Below are 15,052 nucleotides of genomic sequence, written 5' to 3'. Positions count from 1 at the left end.
CCGCGCTTCGTAGATTGACCAGCGCGACTATCGGCACTTGATGCGCCGGCGGCCGGGCCGGCCGCCGGCGCCCGGCCCGGCCGGCGCCGCCGGCGGCGACGGCGGCGACTTCTTCGACCAGGTGGAGCGCAAGACGCGCGACGCGCTGCAAGCACCGCGAGAGGGCGCTGGAGAGCATCCGGCAAGACCTGGTGAGGGCGGGCGGGCTGCTTGGCCGGGAGGCGGTGAGGACTTTATGAACCCGGTGAGGGGGGGTCCTATGGCTCAGTGGGTGTTGGGACCTTATGGCTTGGTGAGTGTGGACCACACGATCTGGGGAGAGTCGGGGCCCTGTGAACTGGCGGGTACACACAGTGTCTACATTTGAAGCAGCATGGTCAATGTACCTGCTTGCTTTCTGTAGCTGTTTGTGGCTGCCTTAGCTATGTCGGTATATACGCTGGCCGGAACCACCAACGTAGATTTGACATACTATTGTTCGTTCGGTAGCAGTCACCTCCTGTTTCGTGCTATGTTAACCAGCTGAGGACAGTGCGGTGCGCCCCGCGAAGTGTAGACCAGTCCAGCCCGCGCCAACCGGCCGCTGGCGCGGTGTGGTGCCGCAGCCGCCGCCGCCGCCGCCGCCGGCGGTCGGCCGAGCTGCCGTCGGAGCTGCAGCTGCGGCTGGCCGCCAAGGGAGTCCGAGGTGGAGGAGCTGGCGCTGGAGCTGGAGCGCACGCGCGACGAGCTGAAGCTGGCCAAGGCGCGCACCAAGCGCGTGCTGGGCGTGCTGACGCAGTCGGAGAGTGAGTCACGGCGGCTCGGCTGGGGGCTGAGGACTGAGGACTGGAGACTGGAAGCTGGAGACTGCAGACTGCAGACTGGAGATTAGGGACTGGAGACTGGAGACTGGAGATTAGGGATTGGAGACTGCAGACTGCAGACTGCAGACTGAGGACCTGCGACTGGGGACTGGAGCTTGGGGACTGGAGCTTTGGGACTGGGAACGAGACCGGAGATTGGGGACTAGGGTTTGGGGTCTGCTTACTGGAGGCTAGAGTCTGGAGATTGGGGAGTAGGGACATGATATGTGAGACTGTGAGCCTTCTGTCAGCTGGAGACGCAAAGAAGCGGACTGGAGACCGCAGGCGACCGCGACGGACCTCCCTGGGGTCATGTTCAGGAGTATTGCCGTTTATATCACTGGGAGTGTCTGTGTTTTTTCTTTTTGAAAAGTTGGTCTCTTGCACGCGATATCACTCGTGGGTTGGATCATCGCTTGCGTCACCGCCAAATCGTCGCAACCGACGACAGCATCGCCGTCCTGAGCACCACGGCAATCCGTCATCCATCCAGCCAGGCACAGTGCCCTCACGTCACCACATCACAAAAATGGCGTCGTCATCATCATCTCAGACCGCCACGCAGCGGCGCGCGCCATAGTACACCAGCAATCGCATGTTGACTACCACATCGGGCGCCGCACGCCCCCGCAGCCTCGGCGCCCGCCGCAATCAGTGGGCAGCAGAGCCGCAGCAGCAGACGACCAATCAACAATCAGTGAAAGATAGCCAATCAACAATCAGTCGATCAGCCAACAGTCCAGATAGTCGGCGCCTCGGGTCGCATGTCGCTGACCTCTGCCCTCCGCCGGCAGCCAAGGAGAAAGTTCAGCTGATCGTGGGCCTGGAGAAGGCCCAGGCGGCGTGCGAGGCGGCGGAGCGGGAGCGGGCCGACATGTCGGCCCAGGTTACCGGCCTCCTGGCCCAGCTGGAGCAGGAGCGCAGCCGCGTGCACCAGCTCACCACCCAGCTGCGGCGGGTCCAGGTCAGAGGGAGGTACACAGAGGACCAGCTCACCACTCAGCTGTGACGGGTCCAGGCCAAACAATACCCAAACTTCTGGATAAACTGCACCTCTATGGTGGAGGTGCAGTTTTCTCTTCAGCTTGGGCTCCGATCTGTACCCTAACTGAGTGGTACTAAATTTGGAGAAAACCCCGCATTTTTTGGTGTATTTTGGGATAGGTGTAGGAAGATCCCCTGCTCGGCCTAAGCTCCTTGCAGTGCACACAGTGTATTTACATCACGTTGGGGCGCATTGTGCGTGAGCGCTCTGATGCGGTCCTGTGGATATCACAACCCGTTACCGCTCGAATGCCGCGAAATGAACGTGGAAGCGCTGCAGTCAAAGTCTCGGGTGTATTGATTGCCACGTGGCGGGCCTTTGTGAGCGGCGGCGGCGGCCGACTGGCGACGCTGCCGCTGGCTGTGTGGGTCATCCCTGTCCTCCCCCGCAGGGCAACAAGCGGAGGGGGCAGAGCGAAAACGAAACGGCAGAATCCGCCGAGTGAGTGGTTGTGGACGGGCGGACCGGGACGCGGCTGTGGACCGGGACGCGGCTGTGAACCGGGACAACGGATGTGGACCGGGACGCGGCTGCGGACCGGGGCATGGCTGTGGACCGGGACACGGCTGTGGACCGGGACACGGCTGTGGACTGGGGCGCTTCTGTGGACCGGGACGCGGCTGTGAACCGGGACGCTTCTGTGGACCGGGACGCGGCTGTCGACCGCGACACGGCTGTGGACTGGGACGCTTCTGTGGATCGGGACGCGGCTGTGAACCGGGACGCGGCTGTGGACCGGGACACGGCTGTCGACCGGGACACGGCTGTCTACCGGGACACGGCTGTGGACTGGGATGCTTCTGTGGACCGGGACGCGGCTGTGAACCGGGACGCGGCTGTGGACCGGGACGCGGCTGTCGACCGGGACACGGCTGTGAACCGGGACGCGGCTGTGGACCGGGACGCGGCTGTCGACCGGGATACGGCTGTGAACCGGGACGCGGCTGTGGACCGGGACACGGCTGTCGACCGGGACACGGCTGTCGACCGGGACACGACTGTGAATCGGGACACGGCTGTCGACCGGGACGCGGCTGTCGACCGGGACACGGCTGTCGACCGGGACACGGCTGTGAACCGGGACGCGGCTGTCGACTGGGACACGGCTGTCGACTGGGACGCGGCTGTCGACCGGGACACGGCTGTGGTCCGGGACACGGCTGTGAACCGGGACGCGGCTGTCGACTGGGACACGGCTGTGGTCCGGGACACGGCTGTGAACCGGGACGCGGCTGTCGACCGGGACGCGGCCTGTCGACCGGGGACACGGCTGTGGTCCGGGACAACGGCTGTGAACCGGGACGCGGCTGGTCGACTGGGACACGGCTGTCGACTGGACGCGGCTGTCGACCGGGACGCGGCTGTCGACCGGGACACGACTGTGAATCGGGACACGGCTGTCGACCGGGACGCGGCTGTCGACCGGGACACGGCTGTCGACCGGGACGCGGCTGTGGTCCGGGACACGTCACAAGACACGTCTCTGGGCCGCTCTGGACGGCGAGAACAGCGCGGCAGAGACGGCGCGCCGACGGTGCCCCGTGCTGAGGGCAAGGTGGTGGGCGAGCGAAGACGCACCGTCGCCGCGCTCGCTGGCCGGGCTCTCCGGCGGAGCAGCTGGGCCAGGCGTCTCGTGGCACACGCCGGCAGTTGTCGCCCGCTTGACCGCATCGGACCCCGAGACAACCCCTCCCGTCGCAGCGGCCGCCGCGTGTACATAGAAACGGCGGGCCTCTGGCGTGGCGGCGGCAGCCCGCGCGCGGCGCGGTGGCTGGATGGTTCTGGTGGAGGAGCCCGGCGGCAAACGCGAGACTGCCGCGCTGGCCGCGGGATCAATGAGCTGTGTTTCCTTTCAGTTTCCAACACGTGCAGTGAGCTAAGTTGTTAGCGTTTTCCCGAAGATATTTTTTATATCGATGCCTCGGTGTTTTCCGACGGAACTGCGGTGACGAAGCGGCACGGCAAATATGCGGTCGCGAAGTGACGTCACACACACATATGACGTAGAAATGTATTAGATACCGCCTGGCAATGCCAGCACCCCATAAGTAGCCAGTTATCACAGCGGCGTGTGGCTGTCAACATCTGACAACGATAAGTCTAACTAGGCACGGTCTGGCTGATGCACATCCCGAAGACGGGCGCCACCGGCAGACTGCAAATAGCGCCACGTGCCTTGTCGCTGGCGGTATAGGTGGCGCCATCTATCACGCCGATCCATGAGCGAGAATCGGAGGTAAAAACAGCTGCTGATCGCCCGGCGCGCCTTGGTCCCGTCCTGATCACTGGGAGAGGGTCTGCCAGTGCAGTCCACGTGCGCTCTCCTGGCATCCGTTCGTTCCTGTCACCACTGGCGGCATCCGCACCCGGGGTCTCCGAGACAGACGCTGCCGCCGTCCCCTCCGGCCGTCTCGCGCGGTCTCGAGACGTCAGAAGCCGCACCGAAGGCGACCCGGGCCGCCCACTCGCGGGCGACCGCGGCGCCCCCTGGTAGCCCGCAGAACGAACTACATCACAACGCACCTCGCCGACATGGTCCGCTCGCTAGCGCTCGTCTTCATTCCAGGGCCGGCAGGTTGCCGCTGGTGACGCTCGCAGCGTACTGGTTCAGAACCTGCGGCACACGGCGAGCGGTGAGGTCAGCGGTCCGCGCCGCTCGTGCCCGCGGACTCCACACGACTCCCCGGCAGCCCTGTGCGTGTGGAATGTCGCGGTAGACAGATGAATACCGCAGTAAACAGTAAAGACACCGCAGTAACACAACGCAGAGCTGAAAGGAGTCTTACTGAACGTGTACGGCCTGTGGCTTGCTTGTTTAAAAAGTGTAGTGAAATTAAGCGATGTCAACATCACATGGGGTATTGGCGAATGTGACAATGCTCACAATTCAAAGATTATCACGGAACGGCGCAAACACGTAACTGAACCGACCCCAATACCTGTTCACACGACGCGGCCGGCGTCGGTTGAGCGAAATCAACCTGTTTGACCGATGCATGATACGGCACATTCCGCCGGTATGCTAAGACCGTGCAGGTGGTGAAAACCTGACATCACGTCAAACAAAACCCGGCTAAAACTGCACAGCAAAGATTTAATACGCATCAGCATTCATTTGTTGCCAGCATAAAAATCCGCAGAAGCCAGTCCCTCCACATATCCCTGTTCGTCGAGTGGTTCGTTATCCGAGGACAGGTCCAGTATTCGCCCGCTTGCCTGTGATAAAACATTCGATTGGTGGACCAGCTCGAATTCGTGCACGGACGCCCCATGCATTGGGCAGCGCAGTGCTGCGAGCTCGGACGCCACTCTTATATATGATGACCTTATATGACCTCGTACCTTATAAATGAGCGCGTACTGCTCGCGCGTTTGAACGGCGCCGGCGCGATCCTGGCGCAGTCGGAACACGGCGCGCATGATGTCGGCCGAGCGGGACGTCTCGAACTGGCGCACGCAGATGTCGCAGGCCAGCATGACGCCAGTCCGGCCGGTGCCCGGGCTGCGGAGACCGGGGTCAGGTCAGGTCACAGGTCACGACACGGGGACAGGCGGCAGCACACACTTCCGGCCGCTCCGGGCTGGGCGGTACAGGTTAGGTCGTAGAACAATGGTGACGTATCAGGCCGGCGGAGATGGCAGTAGTCTCGGGCCGGGTATTGGAAGCACGTCAAGGACGAACAATTCGTGGTCAGTCACACTACAGCACTCGAGCAGAAGACACATCGAGCATGACGTCATAACATGGCATGCTGGTAACTGTCACGGCGGAAACCCAAAACCGAGGACAGGCCCCCCAACATCTAGGCTCCAGTCACTCCAACTGAGATCCAAGCACACACGGTGGTCACCATAACACAGACATCCTGACTCTGGTAGCGGCCGGCGACCCTGCCCGCGTGCTTCTACCTTCCCCCCCCCCCCTCTCGCCCCCCCCCCTCCCCCACCCCACCGACCTGCAGTGGACCACAGTGGGGCCGATGTTGGTCTTCATTGCGCGGCGCGCCTCCTGGATAAACTGCACCATCGAGTCGAGGTCGGAGGGCACCCCTCGCTCGGGCCAGCCCGAGTACCAGAGATGCGTCACCTCCCGGAACAGGTTACTGTCCATGTTCTGCGGAAGGTGGGGAACAGCGGGCTAGCGCGGGCACGTCGGGCAGCGCAGCTGCGTCCTCAGTCGGGTTGCGTTCTCACAGTTGCGTACTCAGCTGAGTTCTGTTTCCATAGTTGCGTACTCAGCTGCGTTCCGTTTCCACAGTTGTGTACTCAGCTGGGTTCGGTTTTCACAGTTGCGTACTCAGCTGGGTTCCGTTCTCACAGTTGCGTACTCAGCTGCGTTCCGTTCTCACAGTTGCGTACTCAGCTGGGTTCCGTCTCCACAGTTGCGTACTCAGCTGGGTTCGGTTCTCACAGTTGCGTACACGTGTCAAAGGCGAGAAGTACGGCTTCACGCCGTATGTCGATATATTTTTGAAAAGCTGGATTGCTGGTACCATAGATGGCACATAAATTCAGACTCACGCCCTCATCATCGGCTCTTAAATCACATTGCGTATAGCAATGCCCCTGAGATGTGAGTTCTCAGTGCATGCCCAGAAAAAGTGCAAGAAGTTCTCCATTCTGCGATTGCGCTTGTGGTGCATCGTCCATGATACGCAATAAATTAGGCAAATTGCCGAGATTGGCTAGAAACGAAAGCGACGTATTCATTGCAGCTATTATTGTACCGACTGACATTGCCATTACGATTCTGACCTTGTCTGTTCTCACAGGTTCTTCCGTACCGACTGACATTGCCAATACGATTCTAACCCTGTCTGTTCTGACAGGTTCTTCCGTATCGACTGAGTGCCATTACGATTACGACCTTGTCTGTTCTGACAGGTTCTTTCATGTGTACACAGCACAGCTTCGCCTACACAGCCTACAAGCGCATGCTCACCAGAGACCCGCACCGCCTGCTCACCTTCAGCTGTACCGTGGACACCACGTACTTGTCCTTCTTGACCTTAGCCATGAGCGTGACCTGGAAGTCGCCGTAGAGCCGGTGGCGGTCCAAGGACTCGGACGGCGGCAGGTACTCGGCGCAGCGCCGCTGCAAACGCCGGCCGACGGTAACCAATCACGCGACGCTTATTTACCCACAGGCCACCAATCGCCAATCACGAACGCTCGACGATCACGCCACCCAAACACGGCTCGCCGCAGCAACAGCTGACTGGTGCTGCGGCCGCCGCGACCGAGTCTGCGGCGGAACGGCTCTCGAACAATGCGCCCTCGGACGGTACACAGGGCCTCCGGCGCCCCAGGGCTGCGGTGTGGTGTTCCTGTGGTGTTCCGTTTGATCAGCAGCGCGCTCGTCTATGGCGGGCAGCGTGACTCGACGGAGCGAGTCAAGGTCTTCTCAGGCACGGTATGACTGGTGAGGGGAGACCAGCCGGACTGTGTGCTTCTCACTCAATGCCAGCGTTTGCTAGTGGGTGGGGCGCACATGAACGCCCGGCGCGTCACAATGAGACTGCTATTTGCTATTGAAGGTCTGCTGTCTGATGCTTTGATAGCGATTGTCTAGGTGGTGCCATTCGGTCGACAGCTAAAGCGAACGGCGCGATAAAAGACTATCGCGCTTATGAAGGATAGAACGGAACAAAACGAGCGGCGACAAACGGCGACAGACCGGCAGTGGCGTAACACAATGACCATGCCCATACTGGATGCAGGAGAAAAGTAGATCAGCAAGTTTAACGCACCACGCCTCTTTCAACGATGTCGGTGAGGCATACGATGACCTTGGACTGCGTCTCCCAGACCATGCGCCAGAAGTCGTTGACGGTCGACTCCAGCGGGCCCTGGGTGGCGATGTAGAACTGGGACTCCTCCTTAGGTCCCTGACGATCAGCAGAGGCGTACAATGAGGAGGGCTGGCATTAACAGATAATCGCCTTGCTTCTAATGCTATGTTGATATCATCGCCACCGAGCGTTACAGATGCAGTGTATGATCGCCCTGACCGGGCTGGGTTTATGAACTTAAAACTGACCTTATTCTCTCATTTGTGACATCTTTCGGATGGACACTGTCTGAACTAAACGGAGCTTCATAGCTCTTCTTAAATAGCCCAACCAAAAATACTTTGACGATTGGTTGGGTGCGCAAAGAGCATGTGAAACAACACGGCGCAGGCGCGCTGTTCAGCTCGCTGCGAGCAGGTAACATTTTTCAAAACGATGCAAACGTTTCCAGCAACACACTCACTCTTGCACACTCTCTCCATGCGTGCACTAGATAGCCAGTGCACGTACCGGCGGCAGCCATCGAACTTGCTCCACCCTAGTGGAAAATACATCGGGCAGGTGAAAGTTTCCCGCGATGAGAATCGAGCCGTAGACCTCTCACTTTCCAGACAGCCGTCGTTGGTACTGACCCGGACGTAGTTGGCGTTGATGTAGTCGCTATTGGGGGCGCCGGTCTTCTGCTCCAGCACGACGCGCGTCTCGGGCACCGGCAGCACGTTGGCGTAGCGGTTCTTGTCCTCGCTGCCGGCCGGCAGGTCGTCCAACGTCGGCATCACCCCGGTGGGTATAGAGTCAAACTCCTCTGCGGGGCGGGCGAGTCGGGGTCAGACAGACCGCGCCCAAATCGACCGCGGCCATGCCGAGCATGCGTGACGGAGGGAGAACTCAAGGCGGCTGCAGGAAGGGAGAAGGGTCGGCATGGCCACACTGCTGTGTCATCAGACGGAATTTTGTCCGAACTGCTCTCCGATGCACGGAAAACGCTGACGTCAACATGCGGTTAAACGATGACTGGGGTCATGCCCCGACAGCTTCACCATTTTAGTCAGAATTGAGCCTTGGCAGTCTTCTAGTGCAGTATGAATAGCATTTAGTGTAAAGTAAATATAGCAGTAACGTGGGTTGGCCCTTCGGAGTCGCGGACCACAACAGAGAAATCCTCAGATTACTTCAACAGCAGCCGTGCCGTGCGCCCTGGCCAAGTCAGTCGCACCATGACCTTTCATTGCGGTCAGGCAAGGTCATGAGGTCATACAACGCACAAAATCGACCTTCAAGTGCACCGAGGTCGCCGTGTCCTTCACACAGGTCACGGTCTGACCTTTGATTACGGTCAGGCAGCATGGTCAGGTCAGGCCAGGAAATTCGCATCCATTGACCTTCGCGGGCAGCCAGGTCATGCATCCAGGCGATCAGGTCACACCCTGACCTTTGAGGGCGGCCAGGTCGCCGGACAGGTTGGCCAGGCCGGCGAAGTTGACGGCGTTGGACGGCGCGTCGTGATCGTCAAAGGCGTGGTTCAGGTACGAGCGCACCGAGCGGCGCAGCTTGTTCTTGCGCCTCATCGAGCTGAAGACAGACTCGACGCCGTATTCCTCCATCGAGACGGGGTTGCAGCGCTGGGCGGCCTGCGCGGCGCGGCGCCGGTGCCGTACGACCACCTGGCGACGGGGGAGGGGAGGGGGTGAGCACGTGATGGCCAGTGAGCTGGGGAGCAGCGCTGGCTGCCAGCTGCTGGCTGCTGGCTGCTGGCTCCAGCGCGGATGCGTCTCATACATGGACACGCCCAGGGGAAAGAGACGAGTGGTGCAGCCTAACCCGGGAGGCACTGCATCACGCGGGAGTGGGACAAGTCGGCGACAGATGGGCAGCACGTTCGGACGCAGGTCATGTCCGGGAACCCAGGTCCTCACTGCCACTTGGAAAGGCGCAACTACCCCAGGAATTCGAGTTGTGTAAAAAAATACCGGCTGGCCGATGAGTCCCCCCCCCCCCCTCTCCTGCTGGGAAAACACACTGCAAGACAGGTCATATCACTCAGAGGGTTCCACCGCCGTTCTTTTGCTGGTAAGTTAGGTAGAAATGTTAACAAGGGCCGCGAAAGGACTGCTAGTGCAGATCACCTCTCAAACAGTATCAGTGAACAGCATCACCCGATAGCATCCCCGGCTGCCCCTCCCCTTTAGTCCTCACCAGCAGGACAGCCAGCAGCACCAGGCTGGCCACAGCCACGCAGCCGACGGTGATGGCGGCGATGACGCCGGCGCGGTCGGAGCCCTCCGGCTCTGCCGCCAACGCCGGATGGCTGGGGCGGATGGTGTCCACCTCCCGCACGAGCCGCGCCATCGGGCCGCCCTCGCCCGCCTCCCAGAGCGGCTCCACGCGCTCCGTCAGAGGGCGGTGGTAGCGGCCGGCCGCGTCCGTCACGTACAGGAACACCAAGATGGCGGCCGAGCGGCGCCGCGCATGCGCCGGGCCGCCGCAGAGCGGAATGTTGAAGAGCACCGCGTTCTGCGCGGTCAGGTTGCTGCAAAAGGAGAGAAGAGAGATTGGACTGGGCTGTGCCAGTCCTTGCGTGGCGTGGGGGGGGTGAGGTGGGGGGGGGGGGAAGCTTCATACGTGCAAAAGATGTCGCACGCGCCAAAGCGGACGACAGGGTTGCGTAATTGAAGAGCTGGGTTAGGCTCGTATTGGGAGGTCAGGGTTAGATTTCCAGGCATTCTAATGACCGCTGGTGTTCCTGTCACCACAGCACCCGCCGGTGTTTCGGGAAATGGCTACCCGTTAACTAGTCGCCGCTGGTCGCCGTTATAAAAAAATATGACGCAGAGGCGGAGTCGTAAGCAGAAAGAATGACGGACTAAGACAGTTGACAAGGAGCAGTTCAGTAACAAGTTGACCGAAAGGAAAAAAACACAGGAAGCCACGGGACCGAGACAAACGAGACAAAACCGAGCAATCTTTCGAAGAAACTCCGAGCAACGGGCATACGCATCGGCAAGAATGCAGTTTTCACCACCAGTATTAGTCATCCACCGTCCTAATACATACAAACCATCGGGTAATATCCTTATAGTTTCATGATCTCGAGGTAAGAGCGCTAGGAATGTTCCTAAAATTACCGCTATCGGCGGGCAGCCACTGCTCTCAGGCCCAGCGAACCGGGCCCGGACGGCAGCCGGGAGGAAGACTGGACATGAAACGCCAGCTCACACGAGCGAGACCGTTCCCTGCCACCATTCCCTCCAGGAAGGAAAACTGGAGGCGAGGCACCAGACCCCAGGAATTCGGGAGGCGAGCTTTGTCTCCGCGCAGCTCGGCAGTCATTGTCTCCGGTTAGCAGCACGGGGCCCTGCTACAAGGCTCAAAATCTTGCAGAGCTACCCACATTGTCGTCTTAACTGTCAGAGACTATCACGGCAGGCGGCCTGACAGGTGCTTTTTTACCTTGCAGCCGGAAACTCGCCAGAGCACTGCACGGAATTCTAACACGACTGGCGCACGGGTCGGAACAGTTACACACGTGGACAGACAGGCGGACAATAGACAGCAGACAGGCAGACAGACAGACAGGGATGGTGACTGTCGGTGTTGCACCCGCGCTCTCGACGAGCAGCCTCAGCTTCGTGATGGCATTCATTCAAACAGTAAACAGCCTCGATAAGACAAGTGACGCCCACTCCACGCGCATCTACGGCTGGCCAGAAAGCCCTCTATTAATCAGAAAATGTTTTACGGGCGGAAGACATCACTAGTATGCACCTTTCCATTGGATTGTTTCGCTTAGTTTTGCTATAGACAGAGCTTTCAGTTTCACACCGATCTATGACGTTGGCGAAGGCGCCAATCGGTCAGAGAAACCACGGCAGCATTTCTAGCGTACCAAGAGCACTAGAAAATTGGACAGCTGTGGAGGACGGAAAAATGTGACGGTAGGTGGTGATCAGGTGGAGTGTGAATGGTTCAAAACCCTCGTAAAATTGCTGGTAACGGTACGAAACAAGGTCCATTGCACGCATAGCGTAAAGTGGCAAAAATCGACATTGCATTTACCGCAAGAATGGGTGTAGCCTGGCACCGGAATAAAAAACTCTAAATGAAATAATAAAAAATAGTGCGTTGTGCACTGACCTCTGCGTGTCCTTGTTGAGCATGTCGACCACCTGCTGCTGGAAGCTGTGGCGCAGCTTACAGAACTGTGGCCAGGTTGCAGCGATCAGGAACTGCACGTACAGCTCGACAGGTGGCACCACTGAGCTGTGCGTGATGCCCGGCGGCCGTGAGCTGCTCGCCGGCCGGCTGGTCGTCGTAGTGCTGCTAGTGGTGCTGGTGGTGGTGCTGGTGGTGCTGGTGCTGCTGGTGGTGCCGCTGGTGGTGCCGCTGGTAGTGCCGCTGGTGACGGCCGGCGGCTGCAGGGTGCTCGACGGTCGGTTGGTGCCGCCGCTGGTGGTGCCGTAACTGGTGGTGTCGGTCGGGTATGCGGTGGTGAAGCCTGTGCTGCTGAAGCCGGTTGTCTCTCCGGTGAAACCGGTGGGGCCGGTGCCGCCGCCACTGGCGTCTGTGGTGTAGCCGGTGGTGCCAGTGGTGTAGTTGATTTTGGCTGGGTAGCCGCTGGTCGTGCTCGGGTAGTACCTGGCGCCGCTGGCGTCACCACTGGTGCCCGATGTGAAGCCAGTTCCGCTTGTTGTGTAATTATGGTTTGACGAGAAGGCACTGTCGCCAGTAGGGTGGTAACCACTCGTTTCAGTAGTATAACCGTCAGCAGGGTAACCTGTGGTGTAATTGGTCCCAGTTGCGTGGCCACCACTACCGCTGCTAGGAAATGCGCTAGGGCCAGTAGTGTACCCGCCCGGGGACGTAGGGATGGCGCTAGATCCAGTGAGATAATCACTGGTGTTGCCGTAGTCGCTCGTAGTGTAGTCGTAGCCGCTGGTGGTGTAATCGCCGTAGTCCCTGGATGTGTACCCGTCGTAGTCTCTGGTGGTGTAGCCGTCCGCGCCGGTGCTGTAGCCGGTAGTGCCTTTGGTGCTCTCGTCACCAGACCATGTCGAGTTGATCACTGCGAGAGAGAGCTGGTTTTACGGAGAGCGATTTGCATCAAGGCCGCGCCGACGATACGGATCGATGCATTTTCCCGGAAACATGCCGTTTACCTCCAGACCACGACCAAACGCGCGTGCAATGCATCACAAGAAAATATGAATCGCTTTTCGTCTTCACATACAACGCAAGAACAAATATTCATCACTGCCGGAAGATCTGGTAACCGTTGATGCACGAGCCAAACAACATAATCCGGCTTCCCGCAAACGCGTTGTGTGGGAGACTGATGCTGTTGTACTTGGGCGGTGCACTGCAACGCATAATGTTTTTTGATACACTGTCCGAAAAACACATTCTAGATCAGTCCCCAACCATAAGAAGACTTGAAAAGGGCATTTCACGCGCGCCACACTGCTACGAGCACATCCCGAATGAACATTTCAAAAGAGCTTGTAATAAAACGGCAAGCAGCATTAGCCCCCTGGCAGCCCTGGGGCACTCAAACTGACTTCGGACGCGTCTCTCACCGGTAGGGGGTGACGTCTCGTGCAGCCTGATCTTCGCCGTCTCCCCTCCTTTATCATCTGTATCGGGTGTCGTCCCCCACGTCGTCTCGGGCGGCCCCGTGGACGTGGGCGCCTCCCAGGTCGTCTCGGTCGCCTCCGGTTGCGTGCTAACCTCCGGAAGAGACCACTCCGTCGTGGTCGACGCGCCGGCGGCCGTCGGCTGCGGCGGCGCCAGCTTGGGAGCCGTGCTCCCTGTGGACGGCGTCGTCGACGGAGCGTGCGACGAGCCCGCCTTACCCTCCTCCGGCGGCGCCGTCGGCAGCGTCGATGACGTAAACTTGACGTCGTCGGTGGAGGGGCGCGCGGCCGGCGTCGGCGTGCCGCCGGGTTCCGTCGGCGGCTCCGTGGCTGACCCAGCCGTCGGCGGTTGCGGTCCGGGCAGCGCCGACGGCGCCGTCGGCCACACGACCGCCGCTCCCGTCGTCGAGAAGTCCGCCCCGTCGCCCGTCGACGGCGTCGTCTTCGCGTCGGGCGCCGCCGACGAGAACGCCCCCTGCGTTTGCGTCGTCCACGACACGGGCGTCGAGCCGGTCGGCGCAGACGGCCAGGTGACGGTGGAAGGCAGGCTGTTGCTGTCGTCGCCGGCGACGGCGGAGGGTCCAGCGTCGCCGAGCGCCGTTGCCGGCGTCGCCAGCGGGTCCGACAGCGGCGGTCGTCGGCGGCGGCGCGGCCGGCGCCTCCACCGTCGGGCCGGCGGCCGTCGGACCGACGTCGTCGCCGTTCGGCGTCGACTCGCCCGTGGCCTCGGCGTCGGCCGGCGGCGTGACGCCCGACGGGTCCTGAGTCGCCGCGACGGCGGCGTCGGCGGCCACCTCGCCGTCCAGCGCCGCCACCGTCGACGACGGCAGCTGCACGGTGCGGTACTCCTGCCACTCGCCCTCCGGGCCGCGTCGTCAGCACAGTCAGCATGTCGCCCTCGCGGCAGTAGCCGCCGGGGCCCTGCGGCGTCACCACGCAGGGCGGCGCCGCCGGGGTCGGGCGCACGGCCCCCGCCGGACGCACGGTGACGGGCGCCGCGGCCGGCGTGGGTGGCGCGTTCGTCGGCTCGGCCGGCGCCGCCCAGGCGGGCAGCATCGACGGCTCGAGCTCCAGCGAGTCACCGGGCGGCGCGCCGGATGCCGCCAACTCCGACGTCGGCGCCGGCGTCGGCCGCAGCTGTGCGGAGCTCGGGCCGACCGGAGCTGAGCGAGTGGGCGAGATGATGCGCGTGCGCGCCGGCCGGCTACTCACCAGCGCCGAGAGACGGTCGGCCAGCCGCGTGCCGCCGCGCCGCGTGCCGCCCGGCCGTGGGCCGAGCAGCGCCGGCCGCGACGACGGCGGCGGCAGCGCGCGCGTCGGCGACGTCGGAGCGAACGTCGCCGTCGGCAGGCGCGCCGGCGGAAACGACGAGTCGGCCGGCGCCCCCGACGAGGCGAAGTAGTACTCGGTGACGGGCGCGCGGTCGACGCTTGGTGCCGCGTCGTCGGCCGGCTGGCGGCTGGGCCGCGCCACCGTCGGCGCCGCCGCCGCCGGCGCGCCGCCGTCGCCGCCGCCCGGCCAGATGGGCGTCCAGTCGCGGCGGAGAGTGCGCGTGGTCAACCGCTGGCCGAAGCTGGGGCTGGTGAGCAGCTGGTGCTCCTCCTCCGAGAGAAAGCGACGGCTCGGCTCGGCGGAGGGCGCCGTTGGGTCGGCCGTCGGCGCGTCCGTCGGGGCGTCCGTCGGTCGTCGCCGTCGCCGCGGGAAGGTCTGGGTGGTGACGACAGTTAGAGCTGGAAACAGAGA

At 61.6% G+C, this 15,052-nt stretch overlaps 2 protein-coding genes across 2 annotated transcripts; one reads left to right on the top strand and one right to left on the bottom strand.

Moving 5' to 3' along the window:
• The first annotated feature begins 284 nt into the window (after positions 1 to 284).
• On the top strand, positions 285 to 2,389 carry LOC119106938 (G kinase-anchoring protein 1). The gene is made up of 4 exons (XM_037230284.1): positions 285 to 292; positions 676 to 785; positions 1,637 to 1,806; positions 2,279 to 2,389. Exons 1-4 carry the CDS (start codon positions 285 to 287, stop codon positions 2,330 to 2,332), a joined length of 342 nt encoding a protein of 113 aa, XP_037086179.1. The 3' UTR covers positions 2,333 to 2,389.
• A 1,743-nt stretch (positions 2,390 to 4,132) lies between these two features.
• LOC119106932 (tyrosine-protein phosphatase non-receptor type 7) lies at positions 4,133 to 13,626 on the bottom strand. The gene is made up of 10 exons (XM_037230279.1): positions 13,253 to 13,626; positions 11,814 to 12,741; positions 9,876 to 10,209; positions 9,112 to 9,343; positions 8,312 to 8,484; positions 7,638 to 7,775; positions 6,854 to 6,982; positions 5,844 to 6,001; positions 5,230 to 5,389; positions 4,133 to 4,501 (listed from the first exon to the last, which is right to left on the bottom strand). Exons 2-10 carry the CDS (start codon positions 11,834 to 11,836, stop codon positions 4,445 to 4,447), a joined length of 1,404 nt encoding a protein of 467 aa, XP_037086174.1. The 5' UTR covers positions 11,837 to 12,741; positions 13,253 to 13,626; the 3' UTR covers positions 4,133 to 4,444.
• Positions 13,627 to 15,052: the final 1,426 nt, after the last annotated feature.

This window comes from Pollicipes pollicipes, unplaced genomic scaffold (genome assembly GCF_011947565.3).
Source record: "Pollicipes pollicipes isolate AB1234 unplaced genomic scaffold, Ppol_2.1 Scaffold_6473;HRSCAF=7676_pilon_pilon_pilon, whole genome shotgun sequence".
Lineage (NCBI taxonomy): Eukaryota > Metazoa > Arthropoda > Thecostraca > Pollicipedomorpha > Pollicipedidae > Pollicipes > Pollicipes pollicipes.
The sequence above is the reverse complement of the archived record's forward strand: the minus strand, read 5'-3'. Positions and strand labels throughout refer to the sequence as shown.